The following is a 16,315-nucleotide window of genomic DNA, read 5'->3' on the forward strand; positions in this document are numbered from 1 at the left end:
CTTACAAGCTTGTATTTGACAACGGAAAATAATTTGACAGCAAGGAGTTGCGACAACGATGTGAGGATTTGAAAATTAAGAAGGAGTTTGCAGCGTCTATCATCCTCAAAGCAATGGGCAGACAGAAGCTATGAATAAAATAATAAAGCATACCCTCAAAGCCAAGCTGGAAGAGCGCAAAGGGAATTGGCCTGAAGAACTCCCAAAAGTGATGTGGTCCTACAACACTACTCCACGATCTACTACGGGAGAAACTCCGTTTATACTGACTTACGGCTATGAAGCTATGGTCCCCGGGGAAGTTGGTTCGGGGTTGCTTCGCAGAGATCGTTACACGGAGGAGGATGCAGAGGTTAATCAAAGGCTTCATTTGGATCTTTTGGAAGAAATAAGGGAGAATTCGCAACTAAGGCTTGCGGCGTATCAGCAACGTGCCGCAAGGTATTATAACAAGAAAGTAAAGGGACAGCTGCTAAAGGTAGGGGATTTGGTGCTCAGGAAGGTGATGCCAAACACGAATAATCCCCAGCATGGAGTGTTTGGAGCTAATTGGGAAGGACCATATAAGATAAAAGCAATTTTATGGAAAGGGACTTATCACCTTGAGGATATGGAAGGGAAGCTGGTTCCGCGAGCGTAGAACGCAGAACATCTCCGAAAGTATTATCAGTAAGGCGTGACTTTGGCCCCTTACGTACCTCTTTTATTATATGGTTAGGGTTGTGCCCAGATTATAGACTAGAATTAAATAAATTCATCATAACCTAGGGGGGTAGTGCATGTACTACTTACCTTAGAAATAGTTGAAGGATCATTTTTTCGAATAAATTCCCCATAGAGCATAGTAGCCGTGGGACTGGTGCATTTTTTACACCAGAGCGCATTATTAATGAAAATTTTGAAATTTTCCAAAATTTATTTGCTTGTTAATTTGCTTGGCTATCAAAAGGAATAACAAAACTCAAATAAAAAGGGAACTAAGATGCATACTATTTCCAAAGACGCGCCCCAGTTATCTTGGTTGATGTTCTTTCAGTTTTAAGTTTCTTTAATTTTGACAAAACATAGACACGTCCTTACTAAGGACGTGTCCATTCTGATGGACTAAATATATATCTATAAAATAAAGGGTAGACGCGTCAAGATAGGATGAGTCCCAGGTAGGAGACGCGTCCTGAGGCTTATCTTGGTTGTCTGGATGAGGAGGCTGGACGTTAAGTGGAGAAGGCGCTGGGGACGCGTCACCTTCCTCCAAGACTAGAAAAACCCTCTTGGTTTTAATAGAATCCGCAGCTCTGATTCTGAAATCACTTACCCATTTCTGGGTGTCTTCGTCAAACTTAGAGAAAGTGTATTCTGGGTCATTTGCTATGAACCCGGAACACCACTCTTGGAACCCAGCTGCGAAGCCATGCTGATAGACTAGCTTTTTATCCTCCTTCCATCCATGCAGTCTGTCATCATTTAGAGTGTCAAGCTCTAGCTGCACTGTGGAATTCAGAGAGATTACATCCTCCACAGACTTCTCCATAGAAGTGACATTTCCCTCCAACCCCGCTTTCTCACCCTCAAGACGCGTCATGTCCTCCTGCAGGTGCTTGATCTCGACATCTTTTTCTTGGGCGAGCAAATTGATGTACTTCTTTAAGGATTTGATCTTGTCTTCAGCTTGGCTCTTTGCAGTGTCAGTGGCAGCAAGACGCGCCCTGAGTCCGGCAGCCATGTTGGCGTTTTGTCTGGCATGCATGTGAAGCTCAGTTGCAGCCCTTACCATAACTTCCTCTGTCTGTTGCTCGGTTCTGAAAGTCCAGCCCCTTACTTCATCTTCTGTGAAAGCACCGGCCGAGGACGCGCCAAGATATCTGAGGACGAAGGATTTGTCATCAGGAACAATCTTTTGACGCTTTGAGGATGCGTCCTCATTCACAGGGATATCGGGCACTGTGGTGGCCATGGTCTTGGGTGAAGGTGGAGGAGTCACAGCAGGAGTAGGATTTTTCACCTTTGGGTCGGACTTTACAGGAGCTTTCTTCTTTGCCCTTAACTTTTTGGAAGCTCCAATAGCGAAACCTTTTGGGAGAGATGCCATGTCTGTGACATAAACATGGAAAAATATTAGTTGAATAAGGTAGACGCGTCTTGATAGTAGGACGTGCCGAGAACATAATTTAAAGATTGTTAATGCATAAATGTCAATTAGAATGCATATAAAGAACATGTAAATACATGAAGATATGGCAAGAAAAATATATGCAAAGAACATGAGGAGTGCATATATATATGTGACTACGACGCGTCCTAAACATATGACGCACCCAAATGAAGGACATATTGAATATAACGTGGATTATGAGGAAAATATTAGTGACATGCTAACGATGTCAGTCACAAATATTACCAGAAGATGCGCCCTGAAACACAGGCGCGCCCAAAACAAAGACGTATGCAGGAAGCACCTGTAAATCAGATTAAGTTTTGCGTGTAAAAGGAAAGACAAACATATGCATTACGCGTCAAAGAAATATGATGCGCCCTACGTATTTTGGTGAGCTGGTACTTTTAAGATGAGAAGCTGATTATATAGCTTTGGACGCGTCCAAAACGGATGACGCGTCCTTTCTCATATATACTTACCTTGTTCTAAGTCGAATTGCTTACTGAGACCAATCTCGACCACTTCTGCGGCACTAAGACCCCTGGCTTTTTCTGAGGCTGTAAGTACAGGTTTTCCATTGTGAAACTCGCGGAATTTGCAGATAGAACCAACCCAATCAGACAATATGCCTACTAGTTTGAGGTTGTCTTCTGTGATCATATCCTTGAGATTGAAATGCTCCTCAGCATATTTTAATACTTTCTCCGCTCTCTTTTTCTTTTTCCCTTTAAGTTCTTTTTGGGTTCTTTTGTCTAGAAGAAAAGAAAGGAAAAGTAAGTAATGCAACGATATGTGGAGAAGAAATAGGACGCGTCATAACTACATGATGCGTCCAAAGAGTGAAACTTACCGGGCTCAAGATTAAAAAGGACACGGGCTCGCTTTACATCAAAGATGTAGAAGAAAGGCTCTTTTCAGTCTTGTTCGTGGCTGATTTTCCTTTCGTTGAAACCTTTATTATTCAGCCACTTGTTGACTACAAGGAAATGGTAGCCTGGGATGGATTTCCTGATACTGTAGAAGAAGCTGAATTCTTTCATAGAGGGCGCGCCCAGACCAAGATTGTGATACATCATATACAAAGCCCAAGCTAGTTTGTAAGAGTTAGGGGATAGTTGCACAGGGGCTACATCGTACCATCTCGGGATCTTCTTGATGAACGGGCGTAAGGGCGCGCCCACGCCTAGAGAGATCAATTTTGGTGTGAGCACCATTCTGGGGATCCTTTGGTTCCCAATGTTGAAAATGTGTGGCCTCATTGTACGAAGAGGGCACGCCCAGATGCACTCCATGTCGTAATATTTCATGTGCCACTGGATCTCCAAGTCAGTTGCAGTAGAGTCAAGGGCTACACAAGCTAGCTTGTTTTTTTTTCCTTCGGGCATTTTTCTCTGGTTCTGTTAGAGCACCAAGCTTTGCCCAATTACAATCCACTTCAACATCTGAGGGTTCCCAATATTCTAGGGGTGGATCAGATTTCTGAGGGGATACAAGATATACCTCAGGGTCAGGAACCCTCTTTTCGAATTCAGTTACGCTAAGAGGGGACGCCTCCTGAGAAGCTGACGCGTCCTCGTCTGAAACAATCATGCGTAAGGGCTGTTGGCTGGTTGTGGCTACAATTTCATCATCCGTCCAATCTTCGATAGCAGCCCTAGCATTGAGAATTAGAGTTCTTTTTCGTTTGAATCCTTTCTTTTTCATTCTAGAGTTTATAGGGACGTGATCCATAGAATCGGAACTGGAATCAGACATTATAGAAGTCTTTGATTTGAGAGATTCGAAGACGCGTCTTTCTGCTTTAAGGAAGGAACTTGTCCCGTAAAATTCAGGGAAATCGGGTTTGAAAGAGATCAAGTGTGGGGAGTAGATCCCAAGGCGTTTGTTGAGAACTTTGAATGGATGGAAAGGTAACGAAGAAGACGCGCCCTCCAGCTGCAAAAGAAGGAAGAAAAACTTGAGGACGCGTCCACATAAAAAAAAAAGAAGAATAGAAGATAACAAAGGGAATATACTGGAAACATACGAGGACGCGTCCTAAGAATCTATCGTAGGAGACGTACTACGATGACGCATCCTAGTAAGGCACTGCCTCTATATGACCTTTAGTTAAAACAACTTAAATACATGTCTTAAACGAGACGCGCCCTTTGAGGATGACGCGTCCTAAACTAGTAGAATATGTGGGAATTCTAATCGGTTATAAGCAATTTGGGGGAGATTCTCTAAAAACCTATAAACATGTAATTAGAGAATCAAAGGAGTTAAATATGATGTTTTTACATATACATACACATATATATACAAAAAGGAATGAAGAACAGTCAAAGTAGAAACGAAGCATGCGAACAGTTTTTCGCTTATTGCGGTTGGATTACTCGACCAAATAAAGAAATAAAAGATGATTTACGTACCTCGTAAATTGAGGGTTGGATTGAGCTAAAGAAATCGAGAAATGGCCGGCTGAATCGTCGGAGTTTTGAACTTGAAGTTTAGAGGCGGCGACGATGGTGGTTTTCTGAGAGAGAAAAGGGTAAACTGTCGATGGGAGTTCCCTTTTAGGGTATTTATAGAAGAGGGATAGCTGACGTGGAGGACAGCTGTATGCCACGAGTATAAAGTGAAGGCAAGACGCGTCCTCCGTAATTGACGCGTCCTGTGTTTGTGAGCCAAATTTCGTTGCTTGAATTTAAGGATAAAAATTCCAATTTTGTTTTCAACTGCAAATGGATTTTGGGGGATAGTTGTTGTACCCAAAATTTGGCATTGGATTGACTCGGGTCAAATGCGGATTAAGTACAGTCAAAATCAGTATTGCATTGTAGAAGGTGAGGACGCGTCCAGGCACAAAGGACGCGCCTACATTTGAGGTGATATTTTATGGTCTGATAATAGAGAAGCTTGGGAGTGCATGATTAGGGAAGAACGCGTCCAAGCGTTGTGGACGCGTCAACAATGGAGGAAGTACTTGGCGAATGTGGTCTTTTGGCAATAGAAGCTGGAGGACGCGCCTGTTCCTATTTGGACGCGTCTTGTCGCTGTGGCATGCTGTAAGAAACAATTGTTGAGGAAATGATACCGACTTCATAAAGGTGAGGACGCGCCCAAGGTCTTAGGACGCGTCTTGTGTTTGGTCAATATACTCTCAATGGTGATTTTAGGACAAAGCTTGCATGGAGATAAGCAGTGGAGGTTATTTTTACTAACGTATTTGTTGCAAGTACTCTTTGAAGAATTCCCTCCTTGAGACGGTCAAGGAGGGGGATGTCCGTGAAAAGCTTGAAGGCCTCCAGTGGTATGCCTGATAATTGAAGTCCTCCTCGTGTATTCAACGGGTGTCCTCGTTGAGGATGTGGGGTTAACATTGGTGTGTGCTTTGGGAACTCTGTTCTTGTATTCAACGGGTGTCCTCGTTGGAGAACTTTGGAGTTATCCTGCACTTTGCACCCAAGAGCTTGGGATCACCTGTCCTGTTATCTGGTGGGTTATCCTCATTCGGGGGACAGGGATGCGTCCGGCACTTGGGGTGAACCGTGGCTATACCTGCGTCCGTAAATCAAGGGAGATAACTGTAGCGGGGTGTTATCCTTGCGCAGGGAGATGCACTATCCGTGAAGTCCTGCGATTACGGACGAGCCTTGGGCTTTTGCGGTTGGGCCTCATTGTTGGACAATCCTAAAGCTAGTAGAAGACAGAATTTGGATGGGTTTCTACCGGGCCTAGGAATAAGAAGTCTAAGCCATTAGATTTCTTGTTTCACAAGAACTACGTCAGGTTTGATCCCTATATAAAGGGTACGTAGGCACATTGAGAGGGTAAGAAGTTGAGAGCTGATAAGACAGTCACCACTTACTCTGATCAATCTCAGCCTAAAACAACTACCACACACCGCTTGATTTTCCGGCAAAGAACCACCGTCATAGATCTTAATTCCGGCAAGAAACCTCAATTTTTGTTGTTAACAGATTTCTTCGTCAACGCAGAGTAATTACACGAATAAAAACGCTCTAAAATGCTCGGCGAGTTAAAGCTGGAAATTGAAGGGTTTCCTATCTCAAGATCGCGATTTTTATTTCAGTTGCACGTTTAGATTTAATTTAGACGGGATAATCAGGTTAAAGACCAATAAATAAATAAGATAAATATTGGAAGCATGTGAGAAATTTCTAAAGTTCCAAGACACCCGTGGTCACATGCATCTGTCACCTAGCTATGGTTTTGGACCCGTGCCAATTCCAAATATTGTAGAACATATTACAGTATTTCATCTTTCGGGGATGGTTCGTTATCTATTTTAATACTCTTATTTAGTATAATTTTATGAATCAAAATTCATTGTTAAATTTTTAATTAATATTTAAAAAAAAATATGAAATTATATTTTATATACACCTTAAAAAACGTGTTGAACAGTTAAAAATATATGTAAAAAATGAAAAAGACGTAGGTAATAATAATTTAATATATAAATTATCAAAAATAATAATTTAATACATAAAGTTAATGTTACAGAGGGTGAGTATAAATCACAGTCATTTATCTTTCTCTTTATCACTTCCACTTCCTTCCTTAAGCATCTTGTGGACCCCGCTTTCACTTTCCTCTCGGTTCTCCGTTTTATTTTTCCATTCAGAATTTCAGATACTCGGAAATAAACTCTTTATTCTAACTCTTATCTAAAAATTTGAGAAGTGAGAATAAAATTGTTGCTTCAAGAAACTTTTAAAGCAAGTCTAAGAGAAGCCTTGGTATCCTAAATTAAAATTTAAGGTATATAACAAACAAATTTGATCCAATAATGTCCCAGTGATGCCTTATATTATTAGGACAACATCTTTAAACTTTATTTTTAAGTCACCTCTCCCATTGCCCTATTTTATATTTTATAATATATTATTATACACTCTCTCTTTCTCTCTCTACTATATATTGCACTTTAACGATGAAAGTAAACTTTTAATAATAAAATATTAAATATATAATGAGAATAAGGCACATTGTTAGAGTTGAAGTAAGATAAAATGTACTAAGTTACTAGGACATAATATTTTATATAATATTTAAGGTTTTAACTAAAATATTATTGTACTTGCTCTTAGTTGCTATTTATATCACTACGAGTATATTCTCTATCCTCAACTTTAAGAACATAATTACACTCTTAACTATTACTATTATATTATGTATTCTTAACCCCACTATTTTTCCCTCACCATTTATTTTTGTTCATTTGTGAATTCAAAATATTTTTAATAATAAAATATAGATTAAGGCGTTAATTTAAAGAACATTGTTGGAGATAGGTACATATTAAATCACTAAAAATTAATAATTTATAAAGAGTGAGGTAGAAGTTTTTGGAAATGCTCTTGGATTTTAAAATCTGTTGCCTATTTTTACATGGTAACGTGTGTTTATTTTGTAATCATAATTCGTATGTGTTTATAATATATATTATGAACATTGAAATAGCATAGTGTCGCCCGCAAGACTGGCTCAGCTGGTTAAAAAGAGTAAAACTATCCTCTTGGTCACATGTTTGAATGAGAGGAGAATTTATGATTATGTCTCAGATCCTGAGTCAGAGCATGTTGCTTAAATGCGGTTTAACTTGGTTCACGTGGTTTGCAGGCTGCGGGTTAGCTATGATAAAAAAAAAATAGCATACCGTCGAATTCGAGATATTTTGTGTTCATGATATATTATATCATGAGAACAGAGATGATATAAAATTTAACTCAAGATTTTTAACCCGTCCCCGTTCTATTATCATGATAAGTAATGCGTCAATCGAAAATTTGTTGTTAATAAAAAACTTTAGAAAGATGGATATTATAATTTCTTAAAAATTATTATCAAAAATAAAAAATTTCAATTAAATCAGGATAAGAAAATATTTAAAATATTGATGATAATGAAGGGTTTAAAACATGGAATAACAAGTTCAGATTAAAAATTATTAAAATCAAACTAAATGGATTGCAGCATTGCGCTAAGGTCCCTTGTAATAAATTGTGCCCGTTTGAGAAATTTTAAAATAAGTAATTTATAATTTAAATTAAATAAGTGAATGATAAGTGATAAGTTGATAAATGTTTATAAGTTATATAAATGTTTGAATATTTAATTTATAAGTCAGAATTGTTTTTATTTAAATGAATTAAAATAAAAATAAATAAATATAATTATCTTAATTCTTATATTTCAAGTTAGATTAACATTTAAAAAAAAATATTTTAAAACTAAAATTGATAAAAAAACAAAAAAATAAAAATAAGTTGAGAAAAACTACGTCATTACTAACATTTAACTTATGATCTTATAAGTTGGGCCGATAAACACTCGTTAATAAATTGTTGCGGACTTATAAGTCAGTAAGCTGGTTTATAAGATTTGCCAGTCTGTCCCATATGCTTTGATTTAAAATTTTGTATAATAGACGTAAGTTCCCGTTTCAAGGTTGCATCTAAATGCAACTTCATATAAGCAAACTTCTATTTTATCAAGTTGACATAAAAATTTACTATAACTATATAATTGACAACATTCGGGTTGGTACTTTATCAAATGTACTCTCAGTAAATATAATAGATGTTATAGTTTCATCTAGTCTACTTTTTTTACCGTAATATTATTATACGAAGATATAATGATTTCTTAAATTCTAACCAATCCAACTAAATAAAATTTAACTCAAACATTAATAGAGTTAAAAATTAATTAAATCGGAATTAATGAGTTAGTTTACGTTTTTTTCTGTTATTTTTTTTTTTGGATTATAATATATGTTCATAAAAAAGTAACTAGTTTAGGTATTTTCATTTAACAGTATAAATAAATTGGTTTCCTAATCGAAATGAAGTGGACAATGGAAAGGAAGCAGGGCTTTAAATTGATCGGGACTATCCGGTATATCGACTTATATCTAACTCAAAAATATGATACATATCTTATATATATTTTATAAACGATTTAAATTAGGCGGGAAAATCAAACTCGGATAAAATATGTTCCCGAATTTGAACACTCATATGTCCGCTCAGATTAGGTCTCATATTATTTTTCATAAAATGATCTACCGGATTATCCAAATATTATCCATACCTCATATTCGATTCGACCCCATATTTAGAATATAGTTTCGACCTTTTATCTTTGTAAGTAAATAATCATTTTATATTTTGTATATCTTATATACGTTTTAATTTCCTATAAAGTAGACTTTTATGGTTATTATTATTATAGTATTATATTAATTTTATACCAATAATCATCTTAATAGTCGACATAAAAATGATACTTATTATTAGTGAATCATATTTGACTCGTATTCGGTGGATTATAAATTACCCAGTTAGAAAATAAAAATACGATACCGACTCATATTTGATTTGATCCGGTTGTCAAATATCCGAGATCAGTTTGTATCCCAATAATATAATTCAGGAACCCAAATCTAAATATACTAAAAGTAAAACAATACGATACCTGAGCACGGGCTGTCCGATTATACCGGATAATTTTACAGCCCCGGAAGGAAGTAGAAGTAAATAGAAAAAAATGACAAAAATAGCCTATTTTTGAAAAAATTTAACAAAAATGGTCATTCTGAAAAAAGTGGTCAATTTTGGCCGATTGAATACTCCACTGTCAGTTGGGTATCTCAATTTGTATAAGATACTACACTGGTAGTTGAGTATTTCATATATGGGATACTCCACTGCCAATTGGGTATCTTATATAAAGTGGATACTCCACTGACAGTTGGGTATCCTATCGGCCAAAGTTGACCAACTTTTTAGAAATTGGTTATTTTTGTCAATTTTATGTAAAAATAGGCTAAATTTATCCTTCAGCAAAAAAAATAGCGCAGAAAAATGAAATAAATAGAGTAGGCGTCACAGTCCCGAAAGAGTCAAAGGAGTGCAGTAAATAGCACACACACTTGCCAGACCCATTACTCTACTCCCTTTCCTCCTTACAACCCCTTCCTTCCCTTTACCTAGTAGACACTACACATCTCTCTCTCTCTCTCTCTCTCTCTCTCTCGCTCGCACATTCTCTCCCTCCTCTCTCTCTCTCTCTCTCTCTCCCCCGCCTCCCTCCCTCACATATTCTCTCTCTCAATATTTCCAGCTGGTCTTAGGCTATGGCTACAAAACACACAATGACATCACTGCTCTTCACGGCCTTACTCTTCTTTCTTGTAATGTACTTCTCTCCTTCAATGGCAGCTACCGGTACACCCCTCTCTTTCTTTCCCAGTTTTTTTTTTCTAATTATTTCCTATCTGGGTTCTTTCAGATTTAGTCTCTCTCATATATCAACCCCATTTTCTTGATCTAAGCTTTTTTATAGTCTTGTATTTAGTTTATAATTAATAAATGTGTTTGTATGTAGATAATTACCTGTTTTTTTAATTGTAGTGGGTTATTTTTGTATTGCCATTTTGTGAATTCTTAGGTTAAATGACTTGAAAATTAGGATTGTGGTGGGTGTAGCTATTTGTGAACTAAGGTTGTGTGTAGTTAAAAAGTTGTTTTCGAGGATTCGTTAATAGCCTAGTCGCAACCAGAAAGGCTCCTCTCCTAGACTCCTACCATGACCAAAGTATCAAATGCATTATTGATATGTAGCATAACAAATAAATAATAGTGGGGCTATTTGTAGTTTATAAGTCATGGATCAACTTGTGCAGCTGTATGTGACGTATTAGTTTTAGCATTTATTTCGTTAGTTTTTTTTTCGCGGAAAAGGAGAGGGGGAGGGGGGTGGATACTCGGAGAGAAGAAGATGTGTCAATTTAGGGTTAGTATATTTGCATATGTTATTCTATTATTAAGCATTTGCTAGTCATGCTTAGATATAAATTTTACTCGAGGAATGTGAGTATGACTGAATGTATAGCAGAAAGCAGAGTATAGATTGATCGTTTTTCCAAGTCATAATCTCAACATAATGGAAACGATGGTAGGTAAAATTGTTTGGAAGAACTTTGTTTGTTTCTTTAACTCGAGGGGCTGTATTCTTGTATTATGGATTTTAGTGTAGTAAAATTGATAATTAGGACACATAATTTTGGTCAGTTACTCCTAACAAGGAAAGCTGCATCCAAAATTAAGTAAAATTGGGTGTGTTTGTGCTGAGATCCGTTTGATGTTGATGTGCTTTTGTTTTTTAGCTAGGCTGTCACCATTATAATTACTAAAAAGATTTGAATCACTTCTGAAAACTTTATCTTATTGAATAAGGTTTTTGAGATGGATTACAATTTAGAGTAGGAGGTGGCTGTCATTAGAAGTTCTTTTTGCGGGAGCTATGATATGTCACATTATGAGACCATATTTGATATATCTGCAGTCTGCAGTACCTGAATCTGTTTTCTAATAGTTTTTGATACATGTGTATGCTATACTTCGGCAGCTACTCATGTCTACTCTACATGATATTGGCATCTAGTATGGCAATTTTTATATATTTATTTTGGAAGTAAACAAAACAGACACAGACGCCAATCTTTTATTGTTAAGAGACCTTTCCATTTCTTTCTCACTCTATCAGATATTCACTCTGTATTGCATCATATTGTGTTGATATATGTGCACTACAAACTGATGAGTACTACTTAGTTCTTGCTAGCAATATTCATTATACTGATGATCAGTAATTAGTACAAAGCCTGATGGCTCTATTTGGATTCATCGTCTTTTGCAGAATGTCCTTTAGATCTGACTGGATCAAACTTTAGTGTCACTGCAACCATGTGTTCTCAGCGTGAAGATAGAGGAAAGTGCTGTCGCTACATCAATGCGTTGATTGCTATATCGATTGCCCGATATGCAAATTTAACAAGCAACTTAGGTGTTGCACCGGATTTATCGGAAATTTGTCTTCATACTATTTCACAAACGTTAGAACTGTATGGAGTAACAAGGAATGCAACAGCCTTTTGTGGCTTCGGGACAAAAATTCCTGTAAATTATGAGTGTCAGGGTCGAACAACAGTCACACAGATGTTACAATCCCCAAGATTCACCGATGTTACTAAAAATTGCAAACTGCCATTAACTGAGAAACCTGATTGCAGAAAATGTTTGAATGCCGGTGTTGGCTATGTACGCAATCTAGTGGGAGCTGCAAATAACTTGACATTAAGTACTTGCAGAGATGCAACTTTTGTTACTCTTGCGAGTGGAGTTGATAACACTTCTGCTGTCGATATTGCGGGCTGTTTCTTTGGAGTCCAAGCGCTTGTTACTGCTCCAGGTACCGATAGGTTTGCAATTTAATGGTGTCTTATGTATTTGAAATGAGCATAAATTAAATGGATTGCTGTTGCTAGATATTATTTTCCAATTTGCCATTAAATTTCCTTTCTCGTATAGCCAGTTATATTTAGCTTGTTATATTGCAAAATTAATGCTGTAGCTGCTGTTTTAGACAAGGTAAAATGCCTAATGCCAGGACCTTGTGCACTTCAATCTATCTTTGTTCTTTTATTCATGGACTACTTCCGGGGATCTGATTTCATTCAGTTTGTTCAGAGGCCAACATCATTATATTGAGCAGTTTTGATTCATTAGTACAAATAATAGCTGGGAAGGATAAGTTCTTTCGATTGTTATCAAACTTCGACACTTATCAGTATCAATCAATCAAACTTATAGGCTAAATTGGAAGGAATTTTAAAACTCTTGTTTTTACCTTCAACTGTGAATGACCAAAAAACTGATGAATGTTCACAAACATTAATTTACTGTAGAGTAATTGACTTGAAAAATTTGTCTGATTGTTTTCCCGTGAAGCAGGAAAAAAACCACGCCCTTATGCATCAGCATGAAAGCACAAATAGATTGAAAATTATTGGGTATATGTTATAATTACATACATACTTCTTACTAATCTTCAAAATTGTTAAGACTTGTCGTTACTAAGCCTTCGGTTTTATCATCAAAATTCAAAAGACTAAATAGTTCCCCACTGCAGCATCATATTTCCTTTTTTTTCCCGGGGGGTTGGGAATTGCTTTTGGGTACATATGTTTGGATGGCCAGCGGAATTCGGGTGATGAGACGATGACAGTAGGATTAAAAAAGTGTCACATACATTTACTATCTAAACCTTTTCCCCAATAGATTAACGAGGTCAAGAGAGCTCATTATGCTTTCAACCTCTTTATCTTAAATTCTGGATGTCAGACTAGTCATTCAGGGTTTTAGAATTTTCTCCTGGCTTATCGAAATTGTTTTTTAATATATCCTCTAGGTACTGAACTTTTAATCTGTCATTGTATTAGATGACACACTGGCACTGCCATGTTACTACATAATACATCATGTTTATTATGTTGTGTATCTTTCCTAACTTCTTCCTACATTATTGTGTCCTATCTGTAGTTTCAGAACCTTCACCATCTACACTTTCACCCAAGGCATCTCCAAGTCCACCGGTTGCTTCTAGCCCTGGGCAACTCTCCCTGACTGCGCCCTTCAAAGGAAACCAACATCATAACCATCTCTCACTAGTTCCTGCTTTGGGCATAGCAGTTACTGTAGTAGCTGCTACGATGTTAGTTGTCTTAATTTTTCTCATTCGTAGGAAAAGTCGAGAGCTTGAGGATACTGATATTACTGATAAAGACTCAAGAACCTTCCCTCAGCCTACAAGAAAATATCAAGATGGTATGGCCTGTTTAAGTTAAGATCAGAGAGCCCTTTCGTCTAGTAATTGGAATGTCGAAGTGGCATGCTTTGCTTTCTATTTTTGTCTTTGCTCTTCTTTATATTTGTTATATTGTTGCATGCAGGCCCATCTATGTTTAAAAAATTCAGTTATAAAGAGACTAAGAAGGCAACAAACAATTTTAGCTTCGTCATTGGACAAGGAGGATTTGGCACTGTGTATAAGGCGCAGTTCAGTGACGGTTTAGTGGCAGCAGTGAAGCGAATGGATAAAGTTTCAGAACAAGCAGAAGATGACTTTTGCAAAGAAATAGAGCTTCTTGCTAGACTTCATCACCGTCACCTGGTTGCTTTAAGAGGCTTTTGTATCGAAAGACATGAGAGGTTAGTTAAGCAGGTAGATATGTGCGATTCTCTTTGCTGACTGACAAGCTGCAAATTAAAACAAAGCTTTACTTGTGTGATGGCAGATTTCTCATGTATGAGTATATGGCAAACGGAAGCTTAAAGGATCATTTACACAGTATGCCACTTTATTTGCTCATCTGCCTTTTCCCACTCACCATCTACCTGTCCTCTTACAATTACATGGAATTTTATATTAAAAACTATAAATTGCAGCTACTTGAGTCTCTTTAGCTAACTGATCTGAAATGTGAATTAACTTACACTGATGTCTTGTGTATGTGCCATTTGGTTTTCTGCAGCTCCAGGTAGAACACTAAGTTGGCGGAATAGAATTAAAATTGCAATAGATGTGGCAAATGCTTTGGTAAATTTCTATGATACCTTTATTTAGAAATGTTTGGTTCGGTTTCAAATTCTGAGAAAATATTAGATAATTTTTGGTCAATTTGTGTTCAATGATATTGACATCATGTGTGCAGGAATATCTACACTTCTATTGTAATCCTCCTCTGTGCCATAGAGACATTAAGTCCAGCAATATCTTACTAGATGAGAACTTTGTCGCAAAGGTAAGTTGTTGTATATAATGTGGATTCTTTTGTGTGGTGGACACAACCGTTGTGGTATTTGTAGCAAACGTACTGCAGAACAATAAAATGTATATGTGCTTCTGATTCTGCGCCATGAAATTTTCTCCAATTTTTTACATTCTGAAAGGAAATAAAGTACTGTTAATGGCTTGGTGGACGCTCAAATGCTAAATTATATCTTTACTCTTCAGTATATAGCTGGTTGTATTTTGTAATTGAAGACACTTGATTATATAAAGAAAAAATGAATTAGAACAATTATTGCTCTAGTTTTTGTACATAATTAGTTTTGATTTATAAATTTCAATATAAGATGCAAATTCAAGCAATTTGCTTGGTAAAATTCTAGACTAATCCCAAATTTTGCTTCAGCTTGCAGATTTTGGCCTTGCACATGCTTCAAAAGATGGTTCAGTTTTTTTTGAACCAGTAAACACAGATATAAGGGGAACTCCGGGTTAGAAAATATCAAATATCTGCATCTTATTCATGAGAGTGCACTTGTTATATGTATATGTATATGTTTATGCGTCATAAATTTCAGGTTATATGGATCCGGAGTATGTTTTCTCTCAAGAGCTTACTGAGAAAAGTGACGTTTATAGTTATGGAGTTGTACTGTTAGAACTACTGACTTCAAGACGAGCAATCCAGGATGACAGGAACTTGGTAGAGTGGTCTCAAGCATTTATGGCATCAGATTCGACGATACACGAGCTTGTTGATCCCAATATTGGGGATTCATTTGATGTGGAACAGCTTCAGACGATTGTTTCAATTGTGAGATGGTGTACTCAGTCAGAAGGTCGGGCTAGACCTTCTATAAAGCAGGTTTTGAGGCTTTTGTATGACTGCTCTGACCCAATGCATAGTGACTTTGTCGAAGCCGTGGAAGAAGAAGATTATGACGGAACCAGAGGAAGGGGGAGTACAAGTAAAGGTAAATTACAAAGCTGGGACGGAAGGTGTCTCGCTTCTTCATCAAGTACATCTAGGTCTTACTGTAGTAGAAGCTTTCTTCTTGAAACTGGCTCGCCACAATCTCCCTCCAATATACCTTCCATTTAAGATAGACTACTCACGTGTGATGAGTTAATACAGCAAAGTCCATGTTAGTACATTGACTAACCTTTGGCTGGAATGCATTGGCGTGCAAGTATGCAGGTGTGCATAAACTATAGAGCACATTTGGCTCGGATTTTTGATTACGGAATGATTAATACTGAACAATATGATCCGGTATTTGCAAAGAGTTTTAAGCAGTTTCCCGGCCTTTTCATATAGCGAAAGTAAGAAGAATAGGTGAAGATATTTTTTTAGTCATTATCAAATGTGAACTGCAACCCTTCTTTATGATTGTTTTGTACATCAGAACAAATGGTAGGGGAAATTTTGGTGAAATCTTGTGGTTATATAAATAGTAATACAATACAGCATTGTATTTTGCTTTTATGGTGAGATTTCATTTTGTGCTGGTTTTG

The 16,315-nt window shown here is 37.0% G+C and overlaps 2 protein-coding genes across 3 annotated transcripts; both read left to right on the top strand.

Moving 5' to 3' along the window:
- The first annotated feature begins 286 nt into the window (after nucleotides 1-286).
- On the top strand, nucleotides 287-640 carry LOC141684917 (uncharacterized). The gene has a single exon (XM_074490053.1). The coding sequence runs from the start codon at nucleotides 287-289 to the stop codon at nucleotides 638-640; it is 354 nt and encodes a 117-aa protein (XP_074346154.1).
- A 9,438-nt stretch (nucleotides 641-10,078) lies between these two features.
- LOC141686627 (putative receptor-like protein kinase At1g49730) lies at nucleotides 10,079-16,286 on the top strand. Of its 2 annotated transcripts, XM_074491662.1 has the most exons (9): nucleotides 10,080-10,395; nucleotides 11,870-12,421; nucleotides 13,552-13,836; nucleotides 13,962-14,220; nucleotides 14,307-14,359; nucleotides 14,544-14,608; nucleotides 14,724-14,813; nucleotides 15,207-15,291; nucleotides 15,379-16,286. In XM_074491662.1, the coding sequence occupies exons 1-9, from the start codon at nucleotides 10,305-10,307 to the stop codon at nucleotides 15,900-15,902; spliced, it is 2,004 nt and encodes a 667-aa protein (XP_074347763.1). In that variant the 5' UTR covers nucleotides 10,080-10,304; the 3' UTR covers nucleotides 15,903-16,286. The 2 variants fall into 2 exon arrangements, with proteins under 2 accessions (XP_074347764.1, XP_074347763.1); XM_074491663.1 differs by lacking the exon at nucleotides 13,552-13,836 and having other exon boundaries at nucleotides 10,079-10,395.
- The last annotated feature ends 29 nt before the right edge of the window (nucleotides 16,287-16,315 follow it).

This window comes from Apium graveolens, chromosome 9 (genome assembly GCF_009905375.1).
Source record: "Apium graveolens cultivar Ventura chromosome 9, ASM990537v1, whole genome shotgun sequence".
In the NCBI taxonomy this organism is placed as follows: Eukaryota; Viridiplantae; Streptophyta; class Magnoliopsida; order Apiales; family Apiaceae; genus Apium; species Apium graveolens.

What these genes read in the sequence shown, in the direction of transcription:
- LOC141684917 (XM_074490053.1), top strand. Translation starts at nt 287, where the DNA reads ATGGTCCCCGGGGAAGTTGGTTCGGGGTTGCTTCGCAGAGATCGTTAC.
- LOC141686627 (XM_074491662.1), top strand. Translation starts at nt 10,305, where the DNA reads ATGGCTACAAAACACACAATGACATCACTGCTCTTCACGGCCTTACTC. An exon ending in TCCTTCAATGGCAGCTACCG is followed by an intron (nt 10,396 to 11,869) that starts GTACACCCCTCT and finishes CGTCTTTTGCAG; the next exon opens with AATGTCCTTTAGATCTGACT. An exon ending in CTTAAAGGATCATTTACACA is followed by an intron (nt 14,360 to 14,543) that starts GTATGCCACTTT and finishes GGTTTTCTGCAG; the next exon opens with CTCCAGGTAGAACACTAAGT.